The sequence below is a fragment of the Phanerochaete carnosa genome (assembly GCF_000300595.1).
Source record: "Phanerochaete carnosa HHB-10118-sp unplaced genomic scaffold PHACAscaffold_10, whole genome shotgun sequence".
Taxonomy (NCBI): domain Eukaryota; kingdom Fungi; phylum Basidiomycota; class Agaricomycetes; order Polyporales; family Phanerochaetaceae; genus Phanerochaete; species Phanerochaete carnosa.
The window spans coordinates 940,049-955,662 of NW_006767637.1; the positions used below are offsets into that span (position 1 = coordinate 940,049).

General features: G+C 51.7%; 4 protein-coding genes across 4 annotated transcripts; all 4 read right to left on the reverse strand.

The window, feature by feature from the left end:
• Nucleotides 1–1,299: 1,299 nt before the first annotated feature.
• On the reverse strand, nt 1,300–2,887 carry PHACADRAFT_213011 (uncharacterized protein). The gene is made up of 9 exons (XM_007400204.1): nt 2,874–2,887; nt 2,723–2,820; nt 2,523–2,667; nt 2,328–2,468; nt 2,256–2,271; nt 2,152–2,197; nt 2,063–2,098; nt 1,794–2,011; nt 1,300–1,759 (listed from the first exon to the last, which is right to left on the reverse strand). Exons 3-9 carry the CDS (start codon nt 2,533–2,535, stop codon nt 1,381–1,383), a joined length of 849 nt encoding a protein of 282 aa, XP_007400266.1. The 5' UTR covers nt 2,536–2,667; nt 2,723–2,820; nt 2,874–2,887; the 3' UTR covers nt 1,300–1,380.
• A 2,140-nt stretch (nt 2,888–5,027) lies between these two features.
• Nucleotides 5,028–5,261, reverse strand: PHACADRAFT_263085 (uncharacterized protein). The gene has a single exon (XM_007400205.1). The coding sequence runs from the start codon at nt 5,222–5,224 to the stop codon at nt 5,039–5,041; it is 186 nt and encodes a 61-aa protein (XP_007400267.1). The 5' UTR covers nt 5,225–5,261; the 3' UTR covers nt 5,028–5,038.
• A 5,193-nt stretch (nt 5,262–10,454) lies between these two features.
• PHACADRAFT_213014 (uncharacterized protein) lies at nt 10,455–12,367 on the reverse strand. Its single transcript, XM_007400206.1, has 13 exons — nt 12,197–12,367; nt 12,130–12,139; nt 12,058–12,077; nt 11,869–12,003; nt 11,755–11,776; nt 11,689–11,703; nt 11,492–11,623; nt 11,336–11,440; nt 11,246–11,284; nt 11,137–11,184; nt 11,013–11,080; nt 10,923–10,948; nt 10,455–10,867 (listed from the first exon to the last, which is right to left on the reverse strand). Exons 1-13 carry the CDS (start codon nt 12,254–12,256, stop codon nt 10,618–10,620), a joined length of 930 nt encoding a protein of 309 aa, XP_007400268.1. The 5' UTR covers nt 12,257–12,367; the 3' UTR covers nt 10,455–10,617.
• Nucleotides 12,368–13,327: 960 nt separating this feature from the next.
• PHACADRAFT_151674 (uncharacterized protein) lies at nt 13,328–14,994 on the reverse strand. The gene is made up of 8 exons (XM_007400207.1): nt 14,582–14,994; nt 14,363–14,467; nt 14,156–14,267; nt 14,030–14,106; nt 13,940–13,954; nt 13,829–13,887; nt 13,658–13,771; nt 13,328–13,489 (listed from the first exon to the last, which is right to left on the reverse strand). The coding sequence occupies exons 1-8, from the start codon at nt 14,758–14,760 to the stop codon at nt 13,386–13,388; spliced, it is 765 nt and encodes a 254-aa protein (XP_007400269.1). The 5' UTR covers nt 14,761–14,994; the 3' UTR covers nt 13,328–13,385.
• Nucleotides 14,995–15,614: the final 620 nt, after the last annotated feature.

Genomic DNA, 15,614 nt, shown 5'->3' on the forward strand with positions numbered 1-15,614 from the left:
GCGTCGGACATCAATGGTGATGTGCAGTCTCTCGCTAGAATGTCTGGTCCACTTGGATCATCCGGGGGGGCCTCATTCGCACGTGATCTACACGCTCCCTGAGGAAGTGACCGCCTGCGCACCGCCAAGTTGCTGGTGATGAGTAAGGCGTTCGTGTATGCAGTCAGACATATATGTAAAAGTGCCTCTGATATATTCTTGAGTACATTTGTGTTTTTATAAGCCCCCTGCAACGGAGAGTACCACTGCAGCCCAAATAGCCGCCAACGGCAGGCTACGGGCGCGGTATGTGTGCGCGTCAGTCACGTGCGGACGAGACCCCCCCGGATGATCCAAGTGGACCAGACGCTCTAACGAGCCAGTGCACTTTGCTTTCAAAGTCCGATGCACTGGCCGACAGTGTTTACACGTCGGAGTTAAGAGCGGATGGAAACGAGACTAGGTCTCAGCTTCCTCAGCGTACATAGTATTGGACTGAATATATTAGGAAGTAGATAAGCTATATAAGGACACGTAGTATTATTCTTAGAATTTACCGTCGATTACTCGTGAATCCCCCACCTGCGCGATCCAATTCACAACACTGTCCGACGTGACTGCTGACGATGCATCGAGACAGAATACTGTACCTGTACGAGCAGTCCGGCGGAGCGGCAAGTTTAGCAGTGACCTGTGACACCGGTCATGGATGCGGCAGTCAAACGGTGGCGGCGACCCAGGTGTGACCTTATAGAATAGAAACACAGACAAGAACAGTGGCGACAGCCCAGAAGGCATGAGTAAGTTTTTTCTCATATACTTTGCGCCGCAAGCCCAAAAAAATCCAAATATTGATTTTAGAAGAAAAATATGACAGGCGGCGGTCGGGCGCTATGTGGCGTACAGGTACAGTACCAGTAGCCTCCAGGTCTACGATGTCGGCATAAATTAGCGTCCCGAAGGGTACATTGGATGGCAGCTTGAGCCGGTGAGCAGCATTGGAGTATGTGAACAAGCGACTTTTGATGGCGAAAGTACCAAGCAAGAGGTCTTCTTCCTCCGAGTCTTCCAGGATGCTGCCTTCTCGGTTTCGGCTATTGGACCGAGGCTTGGCAAGCCAATAATCGCCTCCGTTCATTTTTCATGCGAGAACGACGGGGCATGCCTAGATGCGGACGCCAGCGGACCAATATATCGCCGGTGGGCGCAAGACAGAGGCTCCAATCTCTTCCGACGCTAGAGCATATCCGTAGTATCGGAGGTTAACCGCGCCTGACGCATCACGTGAACGATGAGAGAAGTACTGAACCTTACGAAATGACTCGTATTAAACAATATCGCTTCCCTACAGAGCTTCTCAGCCGGAGACAAGAGATCCAGCCATGCTATATAATAGATAATTTATGCAAGCGTGCAGAGCATATTCAACCCGTCGACAATCTCTACACGAGTCTTGCTCGTGCTCCCAGCGTCACGGTATTGGAGGCACATGTCTAAGATTCCACCTTCCGAGTCGTCCAGTCCCATCGACGTCCACGCGCAGGAGGTAAGCAATATACGTGCGCGGCACCAGATATAACGAGAGGTCGGGCCCGGCACCAAACCGAACCGCTTCTGCTGGATCGATATCGTCTCGGCACATTTGATGTTATGTCCAACACTCAATGCAGCCTGCGCCTGCATTGGTATACGCTTCCGAGGCGTGGATAGTGCCCGCAACGCGAACTCCCCTTGCACAGACGTCTCGTCAACACCACCCTCCCATAATGCGATGTCAAAGCTGGAGAACATACCCACTAGGTATGATGTCCTACAATGTCCCAAGCGGGGCATTTTCATGTAACTCCTCCCCCTCTCCGTTCTCGTCCGGATCGACGTTGACGGGCTCACCGATGTTACCAAAAACATCGATGCTGCTCAAGTAAGGAATCGAGAAGCCATGAGGTGTCCCGGATTCGCTAAGCGAGAGGTTGCCCGTACGGGATTCGTGCTGGCGAAGGTTGAAAAGGAAGCGGATGACCAGGATCGGAGGCTGCATTGACGTCAGTGGTGAATCTAGAAACTGCGAAAATACCTGTCATACCATTACGTTCAGGAGGATTGATATATAGGGCCAACCCTGACAATAGGATAAGTGGATCATCGTGTGATGCAGGACCGTCTGATACCTACTTTGACGTAGATTAATAGCTGTATAAGGCTCACAACGAACATGATGCTAGTATCATGGTACGTCTCGTCATCTGGACGCACTCTTCATGACACGTATCACGCACAAAAAGTATAGGGTGCCTAATTGCGGCCTGTGAGTGAGATGTTGTTCTGTATCGATGGACAAAGTCGCCTACCATCGCGAAGGAGGTAAGTTGTCACCACCACTGGAAGCTTCAGCTGTCTTGCGCGGCGCCAATGTCGATAGGTCTTGGCCCATGTTAGAATGAGCAAAAGTGTATGCATGGTGACGCAGCCGGCAATGATCACAGGATAGACTTTGATCTATCAGCGATCCACAGCGTGCGCCATGGCAAAAAAAAAAAACGTACAGCTGGATATCATGTCAGCAAGTGCGCCTTAGATACGTCCGCGCACCTACACAGCGAACAGACTTCCAGTAGAAGGGTCGAATCGTTGTTCGCAAGCGATAACAGGAGGCCCGGTAAATTCATAGTGAGCTTGCGACATAATATACTGCAACCAAAATCATCATCTCTCAGATTCTCGTCAAGAACCGGCCGAGACTCACCGCATACAAGCTCATCGTCGTGATGCCTGGGGTAAGCACAATCAAAAACACGAACCAGTTGCGGCCCCAGATAGCAGAGACACGAAGAGCGGCGAATACTAAATTTCTTATAAGTCATAATGAGCTACGCACGAGCGCATGACATGCTTACTTGCCGGGTTCACAAGCCCAACGTATTCAACGGCGTTGATAGTTACAGAAATACCCTTGCAGCTGCTAGACGGCTATCAGCGCCTGGGCTATTAACGGGACCGCACTACACACCTCTGGTGAATATCGAGCTCTATGAGAACCGACGTGAACGATAATGACATATGTCGTACGTACCTTGGAGAATGGGAGTATCAACATTGACACAGCGCTCAGCAGCAGAGACCATCGTGTCATGATCAGCAATACCGAGACGAGGGAGAAACGTCTGCGCCAGACCACGTCGATTTCTTGCTTCAACGTCAGGACATAGTCGTAGATCAACAAAGCTGTCGGACGTCGTGGCGTTAGCTTCGGCGACTGGTATGCGCGGCGTACTCACTCGCTGTGACATGCACGATGTATTTCGTGATCTGGCTGCCAGGAAAAGGCAGGGTCAACACCCCGGGCTACGTGGCAAAAGTGGACTACATACGTGCTGCTTGCAAAGGCTTCCAGCTCGAGCGGCGTCAAGGGAGCATCCGACATACTGTGATGCGGACGGCTGTGCGCAGAAAGGACGGCAATTCCTCCAACCAGCGGTGCGTTATATGCGATTGCGGGACGCCGGAACTAGGGCCCCGCGGAGACCGTAATGGGGCGCGTATCTGGTGAAGACATGAGCTGCACGCAGCAGACGTGAAGAAGCACTGTCTAGCTGTCATTTACTAAATCATTTGCTGCCGCGTCGATACCCGTTCCAAAAGAGCACTAGTCGCTCGATACGGTTTCGAGGTCGCAGACTAGCCGCCCGAAGTTCTCGAGGTCAAGCATTCTACAGCGTGAGTCAGGAAGACCCAGGCTCCTCAACGTCGCCTGTAGGCGGTAAGGCTGCTAGATAGATCTCGCTGGACGTCGGCTGGATGAGCGCTTTGTGTGATGAGTCACAGTGATTGTGTAAACGTGTCGGATGAGTTTACCGAATGGCGATGACTCATCAGTCCTGTGGACATCCACGGACGTGCTGGTGAGGGAGCCTAGTTTGAGGTTGAGGACTTGCTGCTTTCGGATTTGGCGAGAAGTTGGGGTCGTAGACCGTGTGTAGGGCTTTACGAGCAGATGTGGAATCGGAGCAGTTAGCTGGCGGAATTTGAGAGCGCTGAGTCTGTGCAGGCACAGATCTAGAGGTGCAAAGCCAGAGCGGGGTGTGTGCTTGGCGAGAGCTAAAGTAGACTTGGTTAGGTCTCGGAGTTTGAAATACGGCGTGAAGGGTGAGGAGACAGGTTTAAAGGTGATTTAGCGGGTGAATGCAGCAGGTTCCTGGGCCGTTCATTTTAACATGGGATGGCCATACGGCTTTGCGTACTACCCGAGGACTAAAAGCCGGGCCTTGGAGTCCTGCCGCCGCCGACCAACATCACCTTATCCAAAAAAATTAAGAGAAATACTTATACCGTTCGCCAGGGTATCTAAGCTTATTCAAGGCATTCTAACAGAGCAGGGTCGCTTCGCATGTGTTATTCACGAAAATTTGTATGCGTGGACAGCGGACCTGATGAAAGCTAAACTCTGAGAGACCCTCGGCCTGCCGATCCCGCTCCCCTTGCTGTCTAGCCTGTATATGATAGGCGGGAACGGTACGGTAGGATTTTGATCAACAGCCGTCTGCGACAAGCGCCCGTGACAGTTTCGCGCATCGTGGCCACCGCTGCGTAACAGTTATGCAAATATTCCTACTAAGTTTTGCTGTATACACTGCACACAAATAGCCTGATATACATCTAAATAGGTATAATAGATGATATGATACAGTCTGAGGCCACAGTTCGTAGGGCGCTTAGTCTGTAGGCGTGACACCCGGTAACGCGGAGCCCTCAGAATGCTGGAGACCCTGCGACGTCACTGTAAGTGACCAAGTATCAGCTGTTGGACCAAGCGCCCATTGAAGCATGGCTGCAAAATATGGCACCCCCCCTCCCAGGATTTAGGAACTGGAAGCATCCGCAAGGGCATGAGCGGATCGCGCATTGATCTGACGGCTACGAATGACTTTAAGTACGGTCGAATAACGCCCAACGCGCCATCGCGAACGCTCAACGCGGCGCACGTCGCCAAGCACTCTAGCTGCTCTTGCGCCATTCCGCTCATAACTTTCACTCAGACATTATCTATATCAACCAACGACTCTCATGGAAGCTGCATGTATGGTGGTATGAAAGAATTAATGCAAAGAGGTGCCAGTGCGACAGCGAGAAATGTTGTCGTGAGGGCCGAACCAAGTTGCCTGTAAGAATCCTGAATACCTTGAGATTTGAGAATGCAGAGGAGATTGACAACCAAAAGCCCACCGGTGTTCCTGCCCGCCTGGCCCATGGGCTCATCGCCTTGGACACGGAGGGCTCTTCCGTGCCATTATGGGTGAGAAAAGGCTGTGGGCAGTGTACAATTTACTGCGCGTCACCGGACAGTTCTTTGAGCGCTTAATGGTGCGTGCATTGCCAAGCGTTGTATGACTGCGGCTAGAATCTCTCGCACTTCAATCGTGTAAAATCGCGGTAATATTCCGCACTAGCAACCATATTCGGACAGATATATGGGGTGCCGATCGCCAAGTCTCCTGTGTTTCGGGGTTCATCGCCTCGCGTGGCGGCGTGCCGCGATGCTGCGCAACGTGATTACGCAACGAGCTTACGAAACCCGAGGGAGCCACGGATCTAACTCTCCCTCAAGCAAGCGGCTCCGATCAGTGCCTCATCAATGCATCAGGGGCCATCTGACTGTATCGTCTGTTCGCTTGCGGGCAGTCAAGGTATAGTTATTACATCATAAGATATGCTTCCATGTCGTGGATAATGACTGCAATGCGAATGCCTCCTACACAGACGTATGGTCATTATTGATTTTATAGCACGCGATGTCAGAACACACATACCCATTAGTGCGCCACCCTACGTCGAAGCCTTAAGGGGAGACATTTCCATGTAATGCTCCTCGACCTTCTCGCTCTCGTCCGAACTGGCGCCAATAGGCTCGCCAATATTACCGAAGATATCCTCGGTGGTCAGGGATTTAGGGAGTGAGAAGCTAGGAAATCGTCCAGGCTCGCTGTATGAGAGCCTGACGCCTTTGCGGCGCCCGAGCTGGCGGAGATTAAAGATGAAGCGGTAGACCAAAATCGAGGGCTACAGCAGCGTTAGTGGTGAACCCAGAAGCCGCGAGAATGCTCTTACCACCATATACAAGAGGACGGCTGCGGAGTACCAGCTCTGATGATAGGTCAGGTCAGCTATCGCATCTTAAGGAAGGTTGGATACCTGCCTTGACGTAAACGAATATTTGGATGATACTCATAGCAAACATTACACTAGCAGCGAGGTGTCTCAGGCTTACCATGCGAGCGCACAATTTATGAGACGAAACTCTTACAGAAAATATGAAGTGCCTGAGTGCAGCCTGTGAGTGAGACGGCAGCCAGTCTTCAGAACAAGAAGTTACCCACCGTCGCGAAAAAAGTAGGTTGTCACTGTCAACGGAAGCTTGAGCTGTCTCGCGCGGCGCCAGTCTCGATAGGTCTTGACCCATGTCAAGCCGATCACAAGGACTTGCATGACCATGGTGCCAGCAGTAGTCAGAGGATCCACTATCATGTATCAGCGGTCCACCTGGTATGCTACTGCGAAGAGAACATACAACTAGACAAGGTATTAGTGAGTGTCGCCGAGCGAGTCTACGTTGCCGGACCTACGCGGCGAGTAGATGGGCAGTAGAGGCATCATACGTTGCTATGCAAGCCGCCACCGGAGGTCCGACATATCCGTAGTTGGTTCGCGACATCATGAACTGCAATTCAGATTGTTATTCCCCAAGATGCTCGTAAAGAACAGGCTTCAGCTTACTACGACAACTCCCATCGGTATGATGCCAGGGATTAGTACAATAAAAAACAAGAACCAGTTGTGACTCCAGATGGCGCATATGCGGAGGGCCTCAATTACTAGACCTCTAGTTAATCGCGGCTAAAATATGCACGTGTACGCCGCTATACTTACCTGCAGGTGTCGAAGTGCTGATTAGCTCGAGGGCATCGATAGCTATGGAAACTCCCTTACAACTATTCGGCGGCTGTCAGCATCCCGATTCTTGACGAAACCGCGGCACTCACGTCTAAGGAGATTAGGAACAACGCAAGCTAACGTGACATATGTCGTAAGTACCTTCGGAGATGCAGGCACCAGGATTAACGCAGCATTGAGCACCAGGGCCCACCGCGTCAGCATTAACAGGATCGAGATGAGAGAGACACGTCTGCGCCAGACTGTGTCGAACTCCTGCCGCAATGTCATGGCATAGTCGTAGAACACTAGAGCTGCCAGGGGTTGTGCGGTGTCAGCTGGGACGGCTGCCGTGCGAAGTGTACTCACTCGCAGCTGCGTATGTGAAGTATCTAGTAGTCTTGCTGTCGGAGAAATAAAGGATCAGCGCCTCGGTCCACGCGACAAAATGGACCACGTACGCGTTCCTCACAGGCCCTATCAGAGACTCATCCAACGCGAGCACCTTCAGGGAGGCATTCAGCATACCGTGATGCTGAAAGTGAGGTGCGGAAAGGAGTTCGATGCCGCCGGCTGGCGGGATATCATATATGATGACGGGACGCCGAACTGGAACCTCAGCTTGGAAACTGTCATTTTGCTGATCATGTGTTGCGTTCGGTTCTCCGTTCGAGAAGCTCTAATCAGGGTTTGGTGTCTGAACTGATTCTAAAACAGTACTAGTCACTCAGCGCTCATTGGTTGCAGGCTAATTACTCACAGCGCCCAAAGCCGACTCTTTTCAGTCTTCTCCGCAGGCACGGACTTGAATCATCGTCACGGCAACGGCCCCGAGCCTGGTACAAGGCCGGTGGCAAGATGTGTGGCTATTGAGGCCGTCGAGGTTGCGAACAGGCATGAATAAAGACAAATATCTACCCTAGAGGGCAATTTATAAAATTGTCTTGAACGCGATTGCCATAACGGACGTGGGTGAGAGAGGAACATCGGCATCAGCACCGGGAACCACCGGATGCCGTAGCGATTGAATTGACGCCCTTCCGAATCTGATATCGCAACCACAGCCGTGGATGCGACCAAGCGAACGTACGTAAAATTTGGAGCGGGGTCGCGCAGAGATAACAGGGGATATTCAAATAACACATGGAGTGCGTGAAGCAACGACAAATCCATGCACCTAGCATACCTCGTCCTCGTCCAGACCGACGTCGACTCGGAGCGGCTCACCGATGTTACCGAAGACATCTCTGCTACGTAAGCTGGCGAATCCAGGGAGTCCCCTGGGCTCGCTATGTGAGAGGACATCCGTGGGGGATTCGGATTGGCGAAGGTTGAAGAGGAAGCGGTTGATCAGGATTGGGGGCTGCGAAAACGTCAGCGTGAGCCCAGAGACAACGAGAACACCTGCCTTACCATCATATAGATGAGTGTGGCCAAAAAGTCCCAGTTCTAGCGATGGAGAGGTCAGCCATCATATTTCTCAACACGGTCGCATACTTGCCTTGAGACCCTTGGCGTAGATGAATATCCGGGTGATGGTCGCAGTGCTCATCAAACTAGTATTATAGAGTGTGTTTACCCTCCGAATGCAGGCTTCATGACAAGGATTACGCACATGAAGTATGAAGTGCCTAGGTGCGGCACAGAAGTGAGACGTCACTATGCTCAAGAACAAAAACTACCTACCATCACGAAGGAGATAGCTTGTTACTGACGTTGGAAGACCCAACTGCCTGGCGCGCCGCCAATGTCTATAGGTCTTGGTCCACGTCAAGCTGAGCGCAAGGCATTGCATAAACAGACAGCTGGCATCAAGCAAAGGATTCACTTTCATGCATCAGGGTCCACTGCGGATGCAACTTTAAAGGGGACATACAACTGAATGATACGTTAGCGAATGTCTGTGGACTCGGATATGCTCCTGGACTTACATAATGAGCAGACGGCTAGTGGTGGCGTCGTACGTTGTTGTACAAGCCGCAGCTGGAAACCCTACATACTCATAATGGGCTTGCGAGCTGATGAACTGCAGGTCAAACCATTATTCCTCGAGATGTTCGTCTAGACTCCGGGCATAGCTCACCACGAGTGCGCTCGTCGGGATGGTACCCGGAATCATCACAATGAAGAACATGAACCAGCTCCGGCCCCAGACGGCACATACTCTAAAGGCGGCAAATACTATGTTTCCAATCAGTCGCGAAGAACAACATGCAAGTGTACCGATATGCTTACTCGCCGGTGTCGCGATACAGAGCACTTCAGCAACAACCATAGTCACAGAAACGCCTTTACAGCTTTCCAACGGCTGCCGGCCTGAGCATCCGTTACTATGCTTTAGCGAAACCGCACTACTCACTTCTAATAAACGCCAAGCTAATCAGAACCGACGCAGGCCAGCATGTCATGTGTCAAACGTACCTTGGGAGACGCAGGGACCAGCATCAGCACAGCGTTTAGCAGCAGAGACCATCGCGATACGATCAGCAAGACGGACACCAGGGAGACACGTCTACGCCAGACTGTGTCAATCTCCTGCCAGAGGGTCAGGGCATATTCGTAGAGCACTAGAGCTGCCGGGCGCCGTGCGGCGCGGCGGAATCAGCTTGGTTGACTGCTGAGCGCAGAATGCACCCACCCGCTGCAGCGTGCGTTAGATATCCCGCTACCCTGCTGTAAGGAGTACGCAGTGTCAGCACGCTGGACTACACAGTAAAACAGATCACATACGTGGTGCTTACATACGACTCGTCCAGCTCGAGCAGCGTCAGGGAGTCATTTAGCATACCGTGATGCTGAAGGTGAGATGCGGAAAGGGAACCAGTCCCCCCAGTCGGCAGCGTATCATATACGGCCACAGCACGCCGAGCCAGAGCCCCAAGCACACCAGTGAGATATGCATCCAATGGCGATACAAGCCGCGCGCAGCTACGGAGTTGGATCAAGAAGCACTAGATGATTTCCCGTAAGCGTTGTGATGCGCCCTGGGGACTCAACAAGATCGTTCGGCATGGCCGGCATGGCCGTCGTTATGCCCACTCCATTAGGCCATGCTTGCCACGCTGGACTGTTTTCAGCACCTTCTCGAACCTCCAAGTCACCATAATACTCATGCGAAGCCACCCACTGTCTGACTGTCATATACGCATCATTTCTCATCATCTCGGCCCTCTGTTCGAGAAGCGCGTGGTCAGGGTCTCACATTTACGCCCGTTCTTGCAGAGCACCGGTTACCGATAACAACTTTGAGGCCGCAGGTTATCTGCTCGAAATCGACTGTTCTCCGCGGGTATGGACCAGAAATGAACTTAACCTATTGGCACAGCGACGGCGACCCCAAGTCTGCCATTCAGATCTCAGATCTTCCAACGTCAAGCTTCAAGCGACGGACCGGTGTATAAGCACAAATGTACCAGAGGACGAGTCGTAAAAGTATCACGAATGCACTCTAATAGACATGGGCGGAAGAAGGTCAGAACCAGGCCACCAGGAAGCGCTAGATGCCACAAGGACTTGGTTGCCGCTTTCCATTTGGCGAGGATGTGATGAAGCGACTTCCAAGAGCGACGTCGCACAAGGATACAGGGGGGTTTAATTTAAATAGCGCATAGAATACATGTAACGCCAGGTAATGCCACGCATACAACGCGGATTACAATTACAGTATGCTTACACGTGGAAACAAGGGCCTTTGAGCTTCGGAGCGCCCGAGACTCATACATGAGCGGTCTCGGAGTCACTATTCCTTACGGCCGTGTTCGTTTCATCTGCGATAGCGCTTGGATCTGCGTCCGCGAAGTTGTCCTCCGCATCACGCGCAAACTCGAGCTCTCCGCCGACGCCACCAGCAGGGCCCCGTACGCCGGCCGAGAAGGTGCTCCAGCCAAGCTGGCTCCTAGAGCCGAACTCACGCAGACTGAGGATGATCCGCGCGGTCAGGATGGAATGGAGCATACGCTCTGGTCTGTATCGCGCTTCAATCTAAATGAAATATTTTTGGAGGAGATTAAACCACTCACAGAGAGAGCAAATTAATGAGGTCCGCCTAGGAGTAGACGAATGATCCGTAAGGCACAAAGATTATTGTAAGGTTGGTGCGAGCGACGTACGGATGCCGTCAAAATGACAATCACATTCGCGGTTGATAGAATAAAGAGATATAAATAGAATACAGTTCCTAATAGGCGGCTGCGCGTCAGACTGGGTCAGCGCAGCGTGGGCACATGCCCGTACCATCTCTAAATACAGTCTTGAATATTGCAGAGTCTTTGTCGGCTCGATCTGAACAGCGAACACCATTTGTGAGATTGGACTCTCAACATCAAGAGTGGGTATGTCGTACAATTTTTGACAGCCTTGTATGCCATTAGTCCAAGAATCGCTGAATGTAGCCCTCAGAGATGATGCAGAAGCGACATGAAAACACACTTACCGGCTTCAAAGACCATGAGAAGCACCCAGCAAATGAAGACGATAGGACTGCCAGACACCACATGACAGCCAGAGCCAGGGACATGCTGCACCGGGAGCGGCCCATCTTCGCAGGCCAACATCAGAGAGAAGCATCTAAGGAGAAGGCGCCACCCACAGCGAAGAGACTTCAAGAAGATACCAAGACTGGTCATGTTTGGCACCCAAGTCACGATGGTCCAGATGACCAGACCGATTGCAACCGCACGCCGTCTTTCGTACACGGCCCATGTACGGAGCATAAGAATAACTGCGTTTCAATTAGCAGCATAACATCGGTCAGGACGACATACGTGCCTTCCGCAATCAGAATACCCGTGAGAAGTAGCCCTAAAGACATCATGAGCGCGCGTTCTCACTTATTAACGCACGAGCACTCACAACCTGTGCTCTCGTAGACAAACTGGCAATCTTTGGGGCTCATGTCAGATTGGACAAGTTCTGCAAAACGGTTGGGGTCAGGTGCTCCCAGGTAGCGGTGGGCGCTTCACTTACGCCAGACGACAATCGTGATGTCGATGAACGGAGCGTAGCGTAGCGTGTGAGAAGGAAGAGGATCTTGATTGTGGACCAGGACGACGGCCATATCAGGGTAAGTTCGCCGTTGAAGGTGAGCATGAAGTCGTAGATCTGGGGATGGTGAGCTTTGGTGTTGCAAGGTAGGTGAACACTCCGGTGACGAACAATAAGAGTACAGCTGATGACTACGGCGACGTGTCAATCGTGGAACGACCAGTGTTCAGTATGAATGCATACCGTCGAAATACTGGAAGAGTTTCGATCAGCATTACAAGGCAGGTTGCATATAGCGAAAACCGCTTACGTTAGAGAGACGATTATGCCTCAGCGTGCCAAGCTGCGAAGCATCCAAAGGACCAGCCATATCCAGTGAAATTAGGCCAGAAAACAACAAGACAACAAGGAGAAGTGAAGTCTGCGTGGACAGGGACTTGGAGAGTTGTTCATCTCCCTGTGAAGGTTGATATAGGTTTCTCCACAAGTCCACTGAGGCAGCGAAAGTGCTTCATCAGTCGTGAGATCTCCGACGGTGCGGGGGCGTGAACCTAGATAAGGCACGTCTGGATAAGAAACTCCTCAACTCAATAGGAAACCACGAGCTCGATTGGGGCTGAGCAGAGTTTCGGCGCTCGGAAACAGTAGGCCAGGAACGCGCTTTGCCACGGCTTGCGTACACAAGAGGCTATTAGTCTCGAGGACTCTCGCCAATCTATATGCCTTGTATGCCATGATGGAGTATGAATAGAATCTGGATTATTTTCTGAAAAGCAAATATTGATCAGCCTCCTAGCAATTCATGTACATTGTTTGAATTCGACGCACTTGGAAAGCGCCGAGGTGTCCCCCACGACTCAACCCAGACTGCGGGGCAGCTCGTGAGCATAACTCCACGGGGATCGTCAATAGTATTACCCGGTGCCTGGCGTTATGTGCATCCAATGTGCATGAACGTGCGCAGATATCGCCGAATACAGCGTCCGTAATGCGAGTGACACGAGCGAATGCGTTTCATCCTGGCATCCATCTTGTTGATTGGCAGGAGCCGGGCTGTGCTGCTGGCATATTGCCCGCATGTTGATTGAGCTTACAAAAAGTGACATAGGCCTGAAAGATAGCTCGGGTGTTTTCCAGTCCATCAGTCTCGCCACGGGCCTTGCTATCGCCATCTTCCTGTTGTGAGGAAAACCACGGGATGAGCTTCGTGGATGGCAGAAAAAATATTGAGGCACGTACTTCGACTGGATGGGATAGCTGCTCGGCGACGATATCATTGCAAGATTAATTGGCGTTATGTTCGCGGACATGCGGTAGCGTGACCGTGGGGGTAATAGGCTCGGCAAGCTCCGAACGCCACAAAGTTTCGAGGCGAGAAATCTAGGGAAATTCAGGAAAGAACCAAACAATGCGACACGTAACAGTCATAGATGAAAGCACACTCAGAGCTTTGGAAAGAATTTCAAAGAGGGGTATACATCAGCATATCAGCAATCAAGCTAAGATTTCCTGCTAAGAACGTTTCGGCCAAGCGTTGTGACCTCCCGTTGCAGCAACGCAGTGATTTCGCTTCGCAACCGGGCAACCCTCATTTGCTTCGGTTCTTCGCCAGGTTGATGAATTCTGTGTTGTAGGATGTCGCCAAGCCAACGACGGCCAGCCTTGGCCAGACTGCACTCCTCTTCCACAGGGTCGCCAATCGTGAGCTCGTGCTTACTTGCGGTGGAGGACACTCCGCCAGGCGATCCTGCAGTTGTAGCCCACAAGGCACTCCGAATCTTGTCTGCCAGAATAGGCTCTCCAAAAGTGACGCTGAGTGCGACACCACGTTTAGGGAAAAGCTTCCACGGCCATGATCTGCCTTCTGGCATGAGATCTTCGTAGCCTGGCCCCAGACACGTTGATGAGAAGGTGGAGGAACAGAGAAGAAAAACGGGTTAACCAGTAAGCCACATCGGGATTATTGTGGGTGGCTGCTCGGCTTCCATGAGAATACGACCACTATGGGGAAATACTGAGTACAGACAAAGCGAGCGGAAAAAGAGACACATACACGCCCCACTTGAATCTAAGAAGAGGAGGAGGGTCATTGTCTTTGAACTGTGACTGAGCCACCTGGTTGGTATCAGGCACGTGTGCCGACATTGGCTGCTCTTCGAGCTTGGGGGCCGGCAAATAGCGCCCCGGTTGATGTACTTTCCCTTCTCCGAATAGATGAATCTGCTTTACATCAGGTTTTATGTCCTAGGCGAGAGCAAAAGGGACGCACCCATTCCCCATGGTTCAAGTTCTCTATCGCAACATCAACTGCGGGTTGGTATATCCCTTGCCCTCGGAACGTCTCAAGCACCTGACCACTGCGGAAGAATGCGGAGAACAGACTGTCTAGCAAAGGACGTCGTCAAATGTGATAAGCACCGGGCAAGGATGCCGGCAAGACCAAAGGCGAGGCGATGTTGTAAGGAAATCGACGCACGGGTTGGTGAATATGATATCTGCAGCGCCCAAGGACCAGCGAACCATCCTGGGCTGGAAGCACCATCTCCAAGGCAGTATCCCCCATGTCAGTGGATCGTCTAGTCTGCCTTGCTGCGTCATTATCCAACCAATCTCGCAGAAGGCATCAAGCTTACGTAGAGATGTGATTGCTGACTATACCAGCAAAACTCCGGTCAGAGCTATCTCACGCAATGACTGAGCATGGTACTCACTTGTTATGACGCCTTTGCCACCCCTCCGACGTTCATCTTTCAACGCCTGCCGCAGGTTCTCAAAACCAGTAACAGTGACCGATGAACAGTATCCGCTATTCAAGAATGTCTTGCACGTCAGCCCTGCAGTGCCCAGCGTCAGGCGAGTGACAATGCTGGACATATATCTTCAGAGGGTATCAGAGACGACTGGGATGTGTTAAACGGTGAGGTCAGGGCGAAACAGGAGCCGGACTTGGTGATTGCCGCTACGTACTGTACCAGACTGGGATAAATGGGCGCCTACATGCTTTGAGCTCGACTTTCGTAGAGGCCACTTTCACTCACTTCCTGAACAACCTGAACAATTGACCGGACTCCAGTTTGCATTACCTCTATCCCGGATAATCCTTTGGCTTGTGAGCTGTCTCGACAACAGACGGGTCTAAGCGCATGCGCTCGGCGAATATACCACGACATACTGACGCAGTATTCCAAAGTTCAAGGAAACACCGTATTGCCGTCTTGTGAGAGAAAATGCCACAGATATATTATAGTTCAGAAAGTCCGCATGTCTTTGTTTTTCGGGCCCTCTCGGCGATGATAAAGCGATCAACTTGCAGCCAGATAGCTTTTTACAGCTGGTGCTGACACGTCTAATGGAAATGGGAGTACAGAAGAAGGTACAGAGGCAAACAGGCCTACCCCGGCGTGACTCAACCTTTGCCTTCCCATGCATTACCCCACACCCCGCAAGTTGATCCGGGGTCACGCAGCTTCGTCCTCGGAGAAGTTCTGCTTAAACCTCGAGGTCCAGAGATTTCCTCGACTTCTTCATTGTGCTATCTCATTGCGTCGGAGACAGTGACTGCCGGTTCCGTACTGACGCTTTTTCACAGGCCTGCTCGCCTTGAAGGACCCGATGTCCCGAGAATCAGGCTAAACGCATGAACATATCACCGTGCTTCTGTAGCCATGATGATGGCTATCGCAGAGAGCGAACGGGGGCTAACTGTGGTTCCCCCTGAGCCACGAAAT

Excerpts from the sequence above, each read along its gene's own strand:
- PHACADRAFT_213011 (XM_007400204.1), bottom strand. Across the intron at positions 2,099-2,151 it reads AGCTATTAATCTACGTCAAA|GGTTGGCCCTATATATCAAT; the intron begins GTAGGTATCAGA and ends TCCTATTGTCAG. Across the intron at positions 1,760-1,793 it reads AATGCCCCGCTTGGGACATT|CTTTGACATCGCATTATGGG; the intron begins GTAGGACATCAT and ends TATGTTCTCCAG.
- PHACADRAFT_263085 (XM_007400205.1), bottom strand. The coding sequence starts at position 5,224 with ATGGGCCAGGCGGGCAGGAACACCGGTGGGCTTTTGGTTGTCAATCTC.
- PHACADRAFT_213014 (XM_007400206.1), bottom strand. The coding sequence starts at position 12,256 with ATGGCTGGTCCTTTGGATGCTTCGCAGCTTGGCACGCTGAGGCATAAT. Across the intron at positions 11,285-11,335 it reads TCTCATGGTCTTTGAAGCCG|CGATTCTTGGACTAATGGCA; the intron begins GTAAGTGTGTTT and ends GGCTACATTCAG. Across the intron at positions 11,185-11,245 it reads ATACAAGGCTGTCAAAAATT|ATCGAGCCGACAAAGACTCT; the intron begins GTACGACATACC and ends TTCGCTGTTCAG.
- PHACADRAFT_151674 (XM_007400207.1), bottom strand. The coding sequence starts at position 14,760 with ATGTCCAGCATTGTCACTCGCCTGACGCTGGGCACTGCAGGGCTGACG. Across the intron at positions 14,268-14,362 it reads GATATCATATTCACCAACCC|TCTGTTCTCCGCATTCTTCC; the intron begins GTGCGTCGATTT and ends TTTGCTAGACAG. Across the intron at positions 13,772-13,828 it reads AATCCCGATGTGGCTTACTG|GCTACGAAGATCTCATGCCA; the intron begins GTTAACCCGTTT and ends GTCTGGGGCCAG.